The sequence below is a fragment of the Mya arenaria genome, chromosome 10, assembly GCF_026914265.1.
Source record: "Mya arenaria isolate MELC-2E11 chromosome 10, ASM2691426v1".
Taxonomy (NCBI): Eukaryota; Metazoa; Mollusca; class Bivalvia; order Myida; family Myidae; genus Mya; species Mya arenaria.
In genome coordinates, this window is record NC_069131.1 from 18,075,368 (window position 1) to 18,091,340 (window position 15,973).

The 15,973-nt window shown below is 33.7% G+C and overlaps 1 protein-coding gene across 2 annotated transcripts; it reads left to right on the top strand.

The window, feature by feature from the left end:
• The first annotated feature begins 210 nt into the window (after window positions 1–210).
• LOC128206619 (scavenger receptor class F member 2-like) lies at window positions 211–15,003 on the top strand. Of its 2 annotated transcripts, none has more exons than XM_052909205.1 (6): window positions 211–305; window positions 5,134–5,637; window positions 6,407–6,521; window positions 9,004–9,086; window positions 11,638–11,738; window positions 12,662–15,003. In XM_052909205.1, the coding sequence occupies exons 2-5, from the start codon at window positions 5,214–5,216 to the stop codon at window positions 11,736–11,738; spliced, it is 723 nt and encodes a 240-aa protein (XP_052765165.1). In that variant the 5' UTR covers window positions 211–305; window positions 5,134–5,213; the 3' UTR covers window positions 12,662–15,003. The 2 variants fall into 2 exon arrangements, with proteins under 2 accessions (XP_052765165.1, XP_052765164.1); XM_052909204.1 differs by lacking the exon at window positions 211–305 and adding an exon at window positions 4,690–4,909.
• Window positions 15,004–15,973: the final 970 nt, after the last annotated feature.

A 15,973-nucleotide genomic window follows, 5' to 3' on the forward strand; every position in this document is an offset into this window, starting at 1 on the left:
TTCAGTTACCGTATATATATGTGCATTGACAAGTATTGAATATTTTAGTGAAATCTTAACATACGTCAAATTTAAAGAGAGACGAATCATGATATGACAGTGCACACTGATGAATACTGAGATAAGTTAATAATATGTCAATCCTATAATCATAAACTGTTAACGATACCAACCAGATTTAGATTGCAATCATAAAATATAATCAATGAACTTTTAATTGCATGATACATGGCCTAGATACTTTGTGGAATATTGTTTTATTTCAGTGTGACCAATCTATAACCAGAGTCCTCTGTCTAGTAAAGGTAATGCTTGTTGATAAAACTAATTATAATATAGTAGTCAACCGTCTTATTTAAAATTTTTTAAAGCTTTATATACATAAACATCATATTTCTAATTAAATTAATATTATTTGACTTTAACATACCAATACACTTAAACATACTTGGTCTAGTTGTATAAAATTTCTTGAGGTATTGTTTTCGAATTTCATCAAATAACTTGCATTCAAATAGGAAGTGGTACTCGTCCTCTAATTTGTTACATGAATTACATACTCTTTCGTTTCTTGGTATATTAGTCCATCTACCAGTTTCAATATTTAATCTATGTGATGACACTAACAATCTTGTCAGAGCTATGCGAAATTTTTTTAATATTAATATGATTCAGATAATCACTTATTTCAAAACTTGTAAAAACCTTGTAGAAAGATGCTCGTGTGGAATTTTCTATTGTACCATACCAATTTTGAATAAAAGTGTCCTTGACACGTCGTTTGAAAATATTGATAAAAGCATTTACATTGCCAGCCCCTTGTGCAAGCCATACCTCATGAAAACCAAAATTGCATAGCATATTCCTTAACATTGATACCCAATTAGTAATTCTAGGATTATTTTCAAAATCATGAAGTAATACATTATACATAACTTTAATATACTTTCTGTCGTCACAATTTAAGATCTTAAGCCAGTACTTCACAGCTGTAAAACAGAATAGGTTTAACTAACTTGTCAAATAAATCAAGGACATGTTCAACTGATAAATCAGTAAATTTAAACAAAAATCTCTTTAACTTGTAAATTGCTTTTTGAGCTTGACCAGAAAGAGTTTTTTGACATTCTTCCCAAGATCCACCAGACGTCAAAACAACTCCAAGGTAGCAATATCTTGAGATAATCTTAATTTCCGAGTCACCATAGTAAAAATGTATATTGTCGGATAATCTCCCCCCTTTTCTAAATATAACTATTTTTGTTTTATCTTTATTGATAGTTAACTTCCACTTCGAGCAATATTCATATTAAATATTTAAATTATGTTGCATATCTTTGCTAGTTTGAGCAAAAATAACAATATCATCTGCATACAGTAACATAAACAATTTTATCAAAGAAACATCAATGCCTTTTGCTCCCTTTAGAAACAGCTCATCTTCCAGATCATTGAGGTATAATGAAAACAAGAAAGGACTGAGACATTCACCTTGCCTCACGCCTAATACACTTTCAAAGACTTATCCGGTCTCATTTAATAGTTTTACTCTAGATTTAACCTGTAAATACATGCTTTTTATGACCTCAAATAACTTTCCTCTAAGTCCTAATTTATACAACTTGTACCATATGTTTTCCCTAACTAAATAATCGAACGCTTTAGAAAAGTCGACAAATAAACAAAATAACTGCTGCTTATTATTGAACACATGGCTTATCAAACTATTTAATTCAAACATGTTGTCAATTGTACGCATTTTGGCACGAAACCCAGCTTGAGCTTCAACGTAAATATAATTACTTTCAGCCCATTTATTAAAGCGTTCATTAATACATTTTGTAAATAATTTACCAACAACACTTAGTAAGGTTATACCTCTAAAAATTTTAACATCCTCTAAAGAACCTTTCTTGTGAATTGGAATCATATATCCTTCACTCCATTTGCCTGGAAAATATCCCATGTTGATAATTTTATTAAAAAGTGTCAGCAGTACCTGACCTAATAAGCAGTACCTGACCTTTACCATGAAAAATAAATTCATTTACGATTTTATCTGGTCCTGAGCTGCGGCCCATATTCAAATCTTTTATATTTCTTAAAATATCATCTATACTAAAAGGCAAATCTAGTTCGTCAAACATTATTTTCATTTCATTATTTAGGATAATGATCTAACACTTTTCTTATATATATATATGCTGCGAGCCTCAATCATTGCCTGTCTATTAATGTCGGATCTTTCTTTCCTGAAAATATTTGATTTATTATAAAAAGTTTTTCTGTTTTCCTGGCAAATATTTTCAAAAAGTTGATAACTCCCAGATATCGGTGGACCCTTTTGTGATATAGTTTGTGTATTGCGGCTGTTATGATGGCTTTGTTTACCAAACAATGGCCTACTGACCGACTCAATACACACGGAAAAGTCATGCAAACACTGATCAATAACTACACTTATAGTGGCGAGTTCAATTCTACTAGTAAGTTCAGCAAGTCTATTCTGTAAATTGCTATCATATATAAACCTGCAGTGTAATGGCCCTTTTTCTGATCGTTCCATTTATAGTAAAAACTATCGGAAGTATGTTTTGAGTAGTTATATTCGATTGTACTGCCATTATCAGTTGAGATGAACGCGTATAAATTGGATCTCTACTCCTTTTAGTAGCTAAAAATTACTTCAATGAGTTTCAATCTACATTATGGTGACAAAGCATTTCTTTTCTTTTCTTCTTTCGTTTTCACATGAAAGGATGAGGTATTAAGGAGTATGATACATCGATTAAACCATAAATTATTAAATGCAAGTCACCATAACCTCAAACGAAACCAAATTATTTTTCGGGCGAAGTTGTCAAGAAAGAAAACCAATATCGGTATAAACTGTATAGAGACATTTTGAGGTAACAATTCTACCGATTTAAACCGTAACATCCATATTACTATTAGAAGTCCATGATGATTTTACATGCTATGCTAGGTGATGGTGTTGTAATATAACGCTTCTGGTCCAGGTTTATTGTTAGGAAAAACAGTTTTTGATCCTAGCCCTAACTCATTCATTCACTTAAAGATATTTAAATTTTGAATATATATATAATTGTTACGACCCATTGATAAAAAAGAGAAGGCACTGGACCAGGGGCTACATACCTGTGTATAGAAAGTATACTATGTATTTTTATCCCTCACATACATATTAAAATGAAAAAAATCGGGCGGGAACAACAAAAAAAACAACAACAAAAAAACAAACAAAAAAAAACAGCAATAAATTATTAATTATTATTATATTATTTTTTTAAACCAACCATAGATCTGATACCCTCTCTATATATGTACATGGACATTTAAAAAACATGTAGGAAAAACAAGTTATGTCAACGCACTCTCTGGTCTTTTCAATAAGTAAATAATGAGGCAATAATCGGGCATCGGCAACAATGTGGTCAGTTCATATATATATATATATATATATATATATATATATATATATATATATATATATATATATATATTAGAAATATTAAAACATATAGTGGGCAAAAGGCCTGTTCTCACACCACTTTCTTGTCAATAAACTGACCGTGAGTCCTGCCCATCCTTTAAAAAAATACCATTCTTACACGTAAATGTTTTTTAAGATACAATGCAATATCAAATTTACAACTGTATTTAAGACTGGAGAAATGAAACCAATATTCAGAGCTGTGGGACCTCCCTAGATGTCATTCATCGCAGGTTTAGCGGCATTTTGGGTAAAAAATTACTCCTTTCACGAATACCCCATCAACCGATGGGGGTAAAACTCCCCCTTTGGCTTCAAAATTCTGTTTATGTCACACTTTGGGATGTGACGGGGTCAAGCCATAATGCAGCCATTAAAGGGCGCGGGCAGACCTATATAAACTCAACAACAACAACAACGATGGAGTCAGTTGTCAGTAGTCACTCGTCTGTAGTCAGTCCTCAGAGTAACCTACACTTAACTAAACCAGCCATGAAAAAGAGCTTTGCTGGTAATTTCTACATTATATAAAATTCTTACTACAATTAATACCTTAATTAACTACATATATACCTACAAAAATACTACTAGCATACTTTAACAATTATCATAGAATACAAAACTGACTACTGGTTCCATTGCTGACTCATGTAATAAGAAATTGACTAGAAAACGTGAATAAATTAATAGAAATCCTGACAAATCTTGAGTTTCAATCTTGAATGATTAGAAATTTGAACCGCCCGGCTTAAAATATAATGTAGAAAAATGAGTTGAGATTGAGATTCAACTTAAGTTTTTTTTGCGATATTTGGGCCTGGTCCTCATCAACGATATCGTCCACGTAGCAATACTGGATATTTAGACGGTTAACACCATAATGAGTTGTTTTTTATGTTTGGGAAACTAGTTAAAACACTGCATTACATATTAATTTTTTAATGTAATTTCATAGACTTGTACTTCCGGTTCAATATTCCTTCTTTGAATCGCTATATCCACAATATAAGCACTGACAATGTACTAGTGTTAAAAAAGTGTCAACGTTAAGTTTTATATCAACAGTGGTGTTGAGCATGCTCGGCCTTTCCGGGGTTTTCATCCGTGTGTTCTCTAGTTCATTTCTAACACAATCGTCATATTATTGGGTAATAATTTCAGCCATTACAATACATAGAGATCCTTTGATACGAACAAGTGTGCGTGTACTGTTGCAAGATAATAATCAGGGAAGAATAGATTTTTGAAAATAGAGTCACGGAAACGCTTAGTAATTGAGTTTCATCTTTACGACTTGTTGTTCCTACAAAGTTGAAGTATTCATTTAACTCGATAAAGACGTAGTCATGCTGTATTTTATTTGGATTGTTTTATTTCATCTTTATTCAAATGCAGGTAAGTGTTGATTTACATTTATGTTTGTTATGAGGAAATTAAAATAAAATATATATATATATATATATATGTAGTATGAATGAGAAAAAAGATAAGCTTGAAAAAAAGAAAAAGACAAGAAAGTACTTGGTGAACTAAGTGAAATTAAAGGGAATAGTGCGACATTGAACTCAGGCATTCCTCTCAGCTGATGCAAATAGAAACGCTCTTTTCCCACATTTCAGCCGCGTGCCCAATTAATTGCAGCACGTGTTCAGATTCCGGCAAGTGTCCACGTTGCCGAGACGATTATTTCTATGGTGAAATGTGTGGCACTGAATGTACCCACTGTTACACAGGCACAACGTGTGCCAAATTGGACGGACATTGTTACGGGCACGCATGCGCAGATGGTTTGACCGGTTATAATTGCAACGTTTCTTGTCCTGACGGGTGCAAAAAATGCGAACGGTACAATCCCATGCATTGTGGGCTGTGCAAAGCTGGCTGGTATGGCTACAATTGGAGCGTTGCCAGTTACACGTGTACGCAAATGTGCTCTTCTACCTGTTTAAATGGCAAGTGTCATCTTGTCAATGGCAGCTGTATTGTGGGGTGTGAGGTCGGCTGGTGGGGAACTAAGTGTGAACATGACTGTCAAAACTGTATACATCTTTCATGTGAACAACATACGGGATATTGCGCAAAAAAATATGACCAAAGTGTGTCGACTAACAAGACGGATCAAGGTATTCGTTAAATAATTTCCGGAGTTGTTGACCTTTATATAAACAGTAGCCTTGTCAATAATATATGTGCTTACTATTCATACTTAAAATGACAAGCGTTAAATTTACGTTATAATTCTCGGCTTTTCCTTTTATTATCATGTAAATTATGTCGATTATTATTATTTCATCGGGTATCAGTGGTGTTAGTCGGCTTTAGAACCTACGTGCAATACTGGCCTGTTCTAATGTATGATATAAGGACTATTTTAATAGCTTCATAGTATGTACAGTTTAAAAAAGACAGATCATTTTGAATGTTAAAGCTTTTGCCAAAATGTAGTAAATTGTTCCCTCAGAAAAAGGTTTTGTTTTGTACAGACAGAACCGTGCTTTGCAAGATTTTTTAACAATAATACTGTCATTAAGTGAAGCGCACTTTTGCCATTAAACTACTCCCAATCGCTCGTAACATCTTAAGCGTAACTAGATCAAGTTTCATAACTCAATTGCCAAAATTACTTTCTTAAATTTTTATTTCAACATTAAATATAGTTTTGCCGTGATTTGTATCAATATACTTTCCAAAAGAACTATTTAATATAAGAAAGTTACACAAATCACACTCACTTGAAAATAGTTTGCTTCGCTTGATCCAATTATAATAGACTAGTATGAGAAAATGCATAGGGCATGGTTATGATTACATACATATATGTATGTATATATACACATACATTCTAATATGTACATGTACTATGCTAGTATTCAATTTTATTTACACATTCAGGAAGTTCCGAGGCTGTATCCAGTTCGCGTGATTATATCATAGCTGGATCCGTTGCTTGTGTAGTGCTTGTACTTGTCTCCATCCTGTGCTTTCTAGGATATAGAAGCAACAATCGGTGAGTGCGGTTTAAATAATTATTACGTTTAATAGATAAAGACACTCAATACCCCGGCACCACTTTTTATAATATCCTTATTCACTTGAAACAGCATTAAACTAGCTCACTGTTTTGGTTTGGATATTATTTGTGTAATACATATACATTTTTAGGAGTTGTGCGTCTTTAAAAAGAAACTATTTATTTGATAATCACGAAGGATTATCTTTAAATTTACTTAATGAAGAATTAGTAAAACATTTGGCCTATTGAAAAAAACTACTTAAGTTTATTACTCGTAAGACCTTTCTAGACAATAACATCAGGGATATCTCCAGCTCATAACTTAATGTGGTCATCAGTGTTATCTGTCCTGTACCGTGAGTGTGTGTCTCTAAACAATAGGGCCAGGGATATCTCCAGCTCTTAACTTAATGTGGTCATCAGTGTAATCTGTCCTGTAACGTGAGTGTGTGTCTTTAAACAATAGGGCCAGGGATATCTCCAGCTCTTAACTTAATGTGGTCATCAGTGTTATCTGTCCTGTACCGTGAGTGTGTGTCTCTAAACAATAGGGCCAGGGATATCTCCAGCTCTTAACTAATGTGGTCACCAGTGTTATCGGTCCTGTAATGTGAGTGTGTGTCTCTAAACAATAGGGCCAGGGATATCTCCAGCTCTTAACTTAATGTGGTCACCAGTGTTATCGGTCCTGTAACGTGAGTGTGTGTCTCTAAACAATAGGGCCAGGGATATCTCCAGCTCTTAACTTAATGTGGTCACCAGTGTTATCTGTCCTGTACCGTGAGTGTGTGTCTCTAAACAATAGGGCCAGGGATATCTCCAGCTCATAACTTAATGTGGTCATCAGTGTTATCTGTCCTGTACCGTGAGTGTGTGTCTCTAAACAATAGGGCCAGGGATATCTCCAGCTCTTAACTTAATGTGGTCACCAGTGTTATCTGTCCTGTACCGTGAGTGTGTGTCTCTAAACAATAGGGCCAGGGATATCTCCAGCTCTTAACTTAATGTGGTCATCAGTGTTATCTGTCCTGTAACGTGAGTGTGTGTCTCTAAACAATAGGGCCAGGGATATCTCCAGCTCTTAACCTAATATGGTCATCAGTGTTATCTGTCCTGTACCGTGAGTGTGTGTCTCTAAACAATAGGGCCAGGGATATCTCCAGCTCTTAACTTAATGTGGTCATCAGTGTTATCTGTCCTGTACCGTGAGTGTTTGTCTCTAAACAATAGGGCCAGGGATATCTCCAGCTCTTAACTTAATGTGGTCATCAGTGTAATCTGTCCTGTAACGTGAGTGTGTGTCTTTAAACAATAGGGCCAGGGATATCTCCAGCTCTTAACTAATGTGGTCATCAGTGTAATCTGTCCTGTAACGTGAGTGTGTGTCTTTAAACAATAGGGCCAGGGATATCTCCAGCTCTTAACTAATGTGGTCACCAGTGTTATCGGTCCTGTAACGTGAGTGTGTGTCTCTAAACAATAGGGCCAGGGATATCTCCAGCTCCAATATTGTCATCAGTGTTATCGGTCCTGTAATGTGAGTGTGTGTCTCTAAACAGGGTTTTAATGAATGTTTTAGGTTTGTGTGTTTGTCTATGTGTATTTCATTTATTTTTTACTATTAAAGGGACTAGACACCAGATGATACAATTGCAAGAAGAGAGAAGTGTCAAACACTTACTTAAAATGGATATCGTTGGGTACAACGCATTTAATCTTATTTACTGATGTATCGCATCGCTTTCGACAGATGCATTCTGCGCAGTCTTTGCTTATTTTGTTTTCAATTCGAGATTTACTAGGTTTGTCTGGAACGTAAATCCAAGTAAATTTACAAATAGCGTCGGTATATTTATCTATACTTCTCTCGTGACTTTCAAATGCTTAATAGTGCAAGAAACCGAACTTGATGGAGTTGAAATTGATCGATGTTAACTTTTAAAAGAGGTTTATTCAGCTGAAAAAATGACAATAAAGCGTGTGACACGACCACAAGACTTGCACGGTGTTCGTAAAAAACGGGTCAATTAAGCTCATACATGTACATGAAATAATGCGTTTATTAGTTTAATAATGTAGAATGCTGTATTTGGGCCGCATACTAGCTCGTGTTTTCAATTCATGTCTTGTTTTTGTTTTGTTTTACTCTGTAAAATTATGGATGATGGAAATTGTTTTCATAAAGATAATTGCTGACCATGTGATTCTTACAACGACTGTGTAATTATTTTATGTTTTTGAAATTGGTTGTTTGAGTTTAGATTCAGACACGTATTATGTTCTGTTCTGTTCTGTTCAATAAAAGGATGGCCCTTATTTTTTTTTGAAACTTGGTGTTTGATATAAACATCTCTGTGATATAATTGGAGGCTTTATGTACAAACACATGCACTATACTTTCTGTAAAATACATTTTCAGATTTAATTTCAAAGAAAAATATTTCCTTAAATTGATCTTGTATTATTAATTTTACAGACTGATTGTTTCAATCCACAACAGCGTCGACGCCCTCATGTCTAGACTGAATCGAAATCCTGAACGGAGAGTTGGCAATGATGGTAATATTATTGGGGTTGGTTATGGCAATGGTAGGATCGGTTGTACTAATGATAATGCTGGTTGAAGCAATGCTAGTATGCGTTGTTACAACGGTAGTCTTGGTTGTTTAAATTGTTGCTATAGTAGCTATACTAGATTTAGGATTATCATTAGTACTGTAAGGTTAGTTGTAGCAGCAATAACATTTAGTCTGGCAATAGAAGTGTTGGTTTATGTAATGACCGTGTTGGTTAAAGTAATGGCCGTGTTGATTAAAGGAATGGTATGGTTGGGTGTTGATGTTGTAGGGCTGGATATGTGAATAATAGTGTTAACTGTAGCAAGGGTAGGGTTAGTTATGGAAATACTTGTATTGATTGTAGCGATGGAAGTGCTGGTTTTCGCATTGGTAGTGTTGATTAAAGCAATGGTAAGGTTGCTTGTAGCAGTGGTAGCGATGACGATAGTAATTGTAGAGTTGGTTATAGCAACGGTAGGGTTGGTTTTAGCCACGGGTATGAATGGTGGTGACAATTAATGTGATGGCTGTGACAATTGTAATGTTGGCTGTAGAACTCGTACTGTTAGTTGTAGCAATGGTAGCGTAAATTCAGCAATAGCGGGAAATGTTGTATAAATGCTTCATTTGTTGTAGCAAGGGTACTGTTTGTTTTGTCTAGTTATTACAATGATTTGGCTGGTTGAAACAATGGAAGTGTGCATTGTTGCATGATAAAGTCTGTTATAACTATGGTAAATTTCGTTTTAGTAATAGTAGGGTTTGCTGTTGCCTTGGTATGGTTTGTTAATTGTAGCAATGGTAGCGTTGATATTATCAATGGCATGGCACTAGGCTATTGCATTGGGCTGTATTAATGATCGTATTTGTTATGAAATGTTAAGGCTAGTTTATGCTACCGTAGGTTGTTGCAATGGCGGGATTGGTTGTAGACATGGTAGGATGTGTTGTAACAGTTGTACGCTTGGTTGTTTTCATATATGGTTTTTATTCTAGGAATGCTAGGGTTGTCTGTAGAAACGGTAGTGTTGGTTGTTGAATGGTAGGTTGGTGGCAGCAATGGTAGGATTTGCTGTAGCAGTTGTATACTTGGTTGTATCAATATAATGCTATGGTTGGTTGTAGAAACGGTTGTGTTGGTTGTAGTAATGGTGGGTTGGTTGTAGCAGTTGTATACTTGGTTGTATCAATATAATAGTTTGTTTTAAAAATGCTATGATTGGTTGTAGAAACGGTTGTGTTGGTTGTAGTAATGGTGGGTTGGTTGTAGCATGGAAATGGATGGTTCTAGCATAGAGAGGGATTGCTGCAACATTGAGAGAGATGGTTGTGGCAACGGAAAGGTTGCAGTTGCATTGGTATGGTTGGTTTTAGCAATGGTAGGGTTTTTAAATGAATGCTAGAGTTGGCTGTAGGAATTGTTATGTTGGTTTTGTGAATGGAAGAGTTGGTTGTATATTGGATAGGGCTGGTTTTAGCAATGTCGGAATTGGTTGTATCGATGATCGGTTTGGTTTTAACAATGATTGGGTTTCGTTTTTACAGTGGAAGTGATTGGTGAAGCAAGGGTAAGGTTCGGTTTGTGTAAAAACAGTTAGTTTTAGTATTCGAATGATGGGTCTTGACACTTGTAGGGTTTGGCAATGGTAGAGTTGGTTTTGACAATGGTATGATTAATTGTTGGAAATGGCTTGGTTGACGGAAGCAAATGATCGTTTTGGGGGTAAACATAGATAGAGGATTAGCAATGGGTATAGTTGGTTGTTGTATCAAGGGGAATATTTGGACGCAACATTAGGTACCTTAGGTCGTGACGATGGATGGTGTATGTGATGTAAACAGTACTTTTAAGTTATTGATAGAGATGTTGGCAGGAACGTGTATACTTGTTAGTTGCAATAGATACGGCTGGTTATTGCAATTTTAGGGTTTGTTATTGCAGCGGCAGGATTTGTTGGTACACTAGTAGGGTAAGTCGTGGAAATAGGTAGATAAAGTTGTACCATTGGGTTGGTTAATATTCACAGCATGCACATATATTTCTTTATTTCGATCTGTATCTTGGTGTTAATATGATCATTTAAAATGACAATATGTAAAGAAGCCCTTTGAATCTTTACGCTTTCACTTATTTTTTTACATTTTAATAACAAAGTAAACATCAATATCAGTTGCAAACGCTTATTAGACGAAATTTTACGTTACTAGCTCTGCGTTGGTCATTTGCACTGCTAGTTTCGTGTTTAAAATGCACTCGCATTAGTTGTGTATATGCACGCTTGACCCGTTACGTCACTATTTGACGCTTTCTTTGTTAGAATAACGTTTTGATGACATTTTTCCTTCGTTTGCACGAACATAATCGATATGACATTGTATAAAAAGTGATACGTTTTCATTGTCAGTATACCTATATCTATGACAAAGCATATTTGTTATCACGTTCTTTTGAAAACAAGGTACATATTTAAAAAACAACTTAAACTTTAGCCGAGAAAACGCGATCTTAAAACGATACTTAAGTATAATTTATATGGTTTCGTGTCATTCAGAGTTGAAGGATGAATATGATCATGATACAGAAGGAACATCAGGCCCGTATGAATCCCTCAGTGACAACCGTGGACATCAAGTATACGACACGGTATTATAGGTAATACCAATTATTATATTTTGATACTGGGGAAGAGACTTCTCTGCCTCTGTGACAATTCTGTGGTGCGTTTCTATAATTGGACTTATTGGAGGCGTTTTAAGCATTCGTTTTCCTATTTTATGGACTGAAATTTCTATGAATGTTTAGATCATACAAAATAATCAAATCCAGTTGTCATGGTTGCCTAAACCATACCCATGTGCTCGTGGCTTGTAAAGGTTCAGGCACAAGGGAAAACCATATAATTATACATGGAAACATTTACCTTTTAATTGACACCAGATTTTCAATTCTATAAGAAATATCGTAGATAAGTATATTCAATGAAACCGGTAAATTATATGAAACAAATATGTCGATAGAAATGTATTTAGTAAGCGAAACATAGGTTGATTCTTCAATTTAAAGCTCCTCTCACACAGATGAACCGTTTTGACAACTTTTTTGCTTGTTTTGGAATGACTCAATTCTTGCGTTAACAACTGATAACCAGTGATGTAAGACTGCTGACAAACGATTAGATCGCAGTTCGAAACCCGATGTGTTATAGTTAAAAGCGTTACTAAGGCTTTAGGAAAAATGCATAATACATCAATTCTGAACCTAAATGTTAATACCTGCGATCTGATTTTTGTCACCAGTCTTATATCACTGGTATCCATGCATTTTTGCAAACAAATGGCTCGTCCAAAGACAAAAAAAGATAAAAAAATTTGTCAATCTGTGAGAAAGCACATGTAGCTATAAATAAAAAGAGATATTTATAAAGGCTAATAATGTTTTAACTGTTTACAAATCATATACCTATTTGTGTTTAGATCATTAAAGTCAAATGATTCAAACATAATAATGCATTGAAAATATATCTTATTTGCATCAACCAATATTGTGCCATTTATATGCTTGTTTGTTTATTTCAGGTAGCTCCTAGGCCGCTTACTCAAAGCAGGAAATTGTGTACCGGTGGATTTAGCGGCCTTTGAATAAACATTAAGGATAATTGTCTGAATGTTTCTTTGATGTTTGATTTATGTAGTTTTTTATTATGGTATTCTGTGGACAAATTTGTAAATGTTGGATGACTGGCTACCCCATATTATCCCATATTATTTTAGTATCGTTTCTAAGTGTTGAATGTATAGAAGACAAAAATGTTAATGTTGGATGACTGACTACCATATATTATCCCATATTATTTTAGTATCGTTTCTAAGTGTTGAATGTATAGAAGACAAATAGGTCAATGTTGGATGATTGGCTACCCCATATTATCCGATATTATTTTAGTATCGTTTCTAAGTGTTGAATTTATAGAAGACAAAAATGTTAATGTTGGATGACTGGCTACCCCATATTATCCCATATTATTTTAGTATCGTTTCTAAGTGTTGAATGTATAGAAGACAAAAATGTTAATGTTGGATGACTGGCTACCCTATATTATCCCATATTATTTTTTATCGTTTCTAAGTGTTGAATGTATAGAAGACAAACATGTTAATGTTGGATGACTGGCTACCCTATATTATCCCATATTATTTTAGTATCGTTTCTAAGTGTTGAATGTATAGAATACAAAAATGTTAATGTTGGATGACTGGCTACCATATATTATCCCATATTATTTTTTATCGTTTCTAAGTGTTAAATGTATAGAAGACAAACATGTCAATGTTGGATGATTGGCTACCATATATTATCCCATATTATTTTTAGTATCATTTTCAAGTGCTGAATGTATAGAAGACAAATGAGTAATTATTAAACCGATAAAAATATGACCAAACACGGTGTGTTGACCTTGGAAGATGGAAAATCTGACATTTCATCAGATTGTCAACTTTCGAAATCTCTACGGACAAAACGGCATATGTTTTCAATTAACATCGCATTCCAGAGCGGCCCTGTCATTTCATACTGTGGTTTAATTATTAGTTTTGTTTACTTAATAGTGCCAAACGCGAACACACGTCTAGAGTTAGTTAGTAAAGGTTTAGATTAGGTAATTGATATTTACTTGAGTTATACATTTTGTTAACTTTTCATTTTAGTTAAAATTGCTCCAAAATAAAAATTGTAACACTTTAAACATAAATTCAACAGGCCCACTTTCAAATCCAGGTTCACTTTAATACATCGTCGGATAAATATGACTGAACGACATGTGTTACTGACGATTTCTCATTATTCATTAAAGGCAACCTCAAATAAACATTACTATCACTGATCGGATCAACTCGCGAATAATGTTCTTATATTTGGTATACATCACCGTTGCGCGGCAAGGTTCATTACAGGTAATTACCTCTCCCGTGACCAAGGATGTATCGCAAGAATGTTCAACTCTCTCCACTGGCCGTTGGACGATTGTCTTACTCGTATTTCTGTCTGAAGCATTCGATATCGTTAACGTTTACACTTAGATTCTCATAGTAGGACGCTACCTTAAAGATGCACTCTTACTCCCAAATAAGATTGACCACAATTATAACTATTGTTTTCATTTACCAAAAAGGATGAATAAATGTCGAAAACAATGGTTCTGAATTCAAAGAATAATGAGTTAAATTTGAAAAAAATGTGCAAAACACGCAAAACACGGTACCTTATGACATGATAGAAGATCACAGTAAATCTTCTGGGATTCACCAATCATTTAATATTATTGCGTTTTCAGCTATTAAACATACACGGTTACAATCTTGTTATCAGTAATTAATATTTTTCATAAATGCATTATTTAGTAAGTATTTAAAGGTTTATCACTCAAATATTATGTTTGTTATACATGTGTATGTACTGATTTTGAATAAGTGTGTAACTTTAATCTGAAGTCTTACCGTTCTTATGTAGCATGTGTAACTGCAGTACATACTGCAGGCTTGTTTGTCAAGTTTGTATCCTTGCATTTTGACGTGAACAATCCTCTTTGTGATGGAAATGTTGATTAGTTTTTACAAAGTGTTGTCTTAAATTTCTGAACTGACCACTGTGTAATATAGGGCATTTCTGGTGACCTTTCCGATAATTGGTGTTTGTTGTAAATGATATAAGCAGGCGTTTCGTAATTGTCAAATTGTTAAGTGTTGGATATTTGTTCTATATGTGTCGTTTTAGAAATATCTTTTTCCATTGGAACTTCATAAACTGATTTATAAAACAAAATCGATCTATTTTATGAATGTGTATTGACAAGTTTTATAGGATCCTTTTTTCTCAGACCTGTGAAGAATATGATCTGGGAATAATAAGGTCCTACAGAGCTCTCTTGTAGAGTATTGGTTAATAAAGCAATGTTCACTTATACGTATTAAGAACATCTTTGGCCACTTCATATGCAGCATGGCTTTAATGTTAAATTGTGTAAGATAGATTCAATATGCTGTAGGAAGAACATAGAATACTACTGATATTAATTTAATTCGTTTTAAATTAAAATAAGGCATTGGAAATTGATTCTTAACATGATATTATCATGAAATGGAATTTTGTTTTTATTTAATGTTATTTTTAATGGTGTGTAGTTTGTTAAGCGTTTTGCTTGTTTATTCATTTAAATAAAATAAGCGCTATCAGTTTGGTATACATTATAACAATAATAATCATAATAATCATAATAATCATACTACTACTACTACTACTACTACTACTACTACTACTACTACTACTACTACTACTACTACTACTACTAATAGTAATAATAATAATAATAATAATAATAATAATAATAATAATAATAATAATAATAATAATAATATCAAATAATAATAATAATAATAATAATAATAATAATAATAATAATAATAATAATAATAAATAAATCATAATTTAAGTCAATAAAACAATTTTTACATTGAGTTTACATTTTCAAAAAATGCATAAATTTCAGCCAATAGTCAGCTGCTGTTAATTTAACCAATCATCAGCATAAAATTAATAGTCAAATGTAACAGTGGGATTCAGAAAGCGTGAGGATCAATATCATCTGTGTCATTACTTGAGCAAATAGTAGATAGGAAGACTACGAGCAAGCATATTATAAGATAAAATAAAATAGTTGATATATTTTGAGGTCGGACTTCGATTATTAGTTAGTTATTGTATCTGTGAACCGTGCATTTATTTTTATAATTCAAACGTGAACCATTGAGCGACCGGATAAACTTAAATTCTGATGAAATGTGACTTTGTTATTTTAATTACGGTACAACATTGCGAGCTTAATATAATTT

What these genes read in the sequence shown, in the direction of transcription:
- LOC128206619 (XM_052909204.1), top strand. Translation starts at nt 4,861, where the DNA reads ATGCTGTATTTTATTTGGATTGTTTTATTTCATCTTTATTCAAATGCA. An exon ending in TCATCTTTATTCAAATGCAG is followed by an intron (nt 4,910 to 5,133) that starts GTAAGTGTTGAT and finishes CCCACATTTCAG; the next exon opens with CCGCGTGCCCAATTAATTGC. An exon ending in GACTAACAAGACGGATCAAG is followed by an intron (nt 5,638 to 6,406) that starts GTATTCGTTAAA and finishes TTACACATTCAG; the next exon opens with GAAGTTCCGAGGCTGTATCC.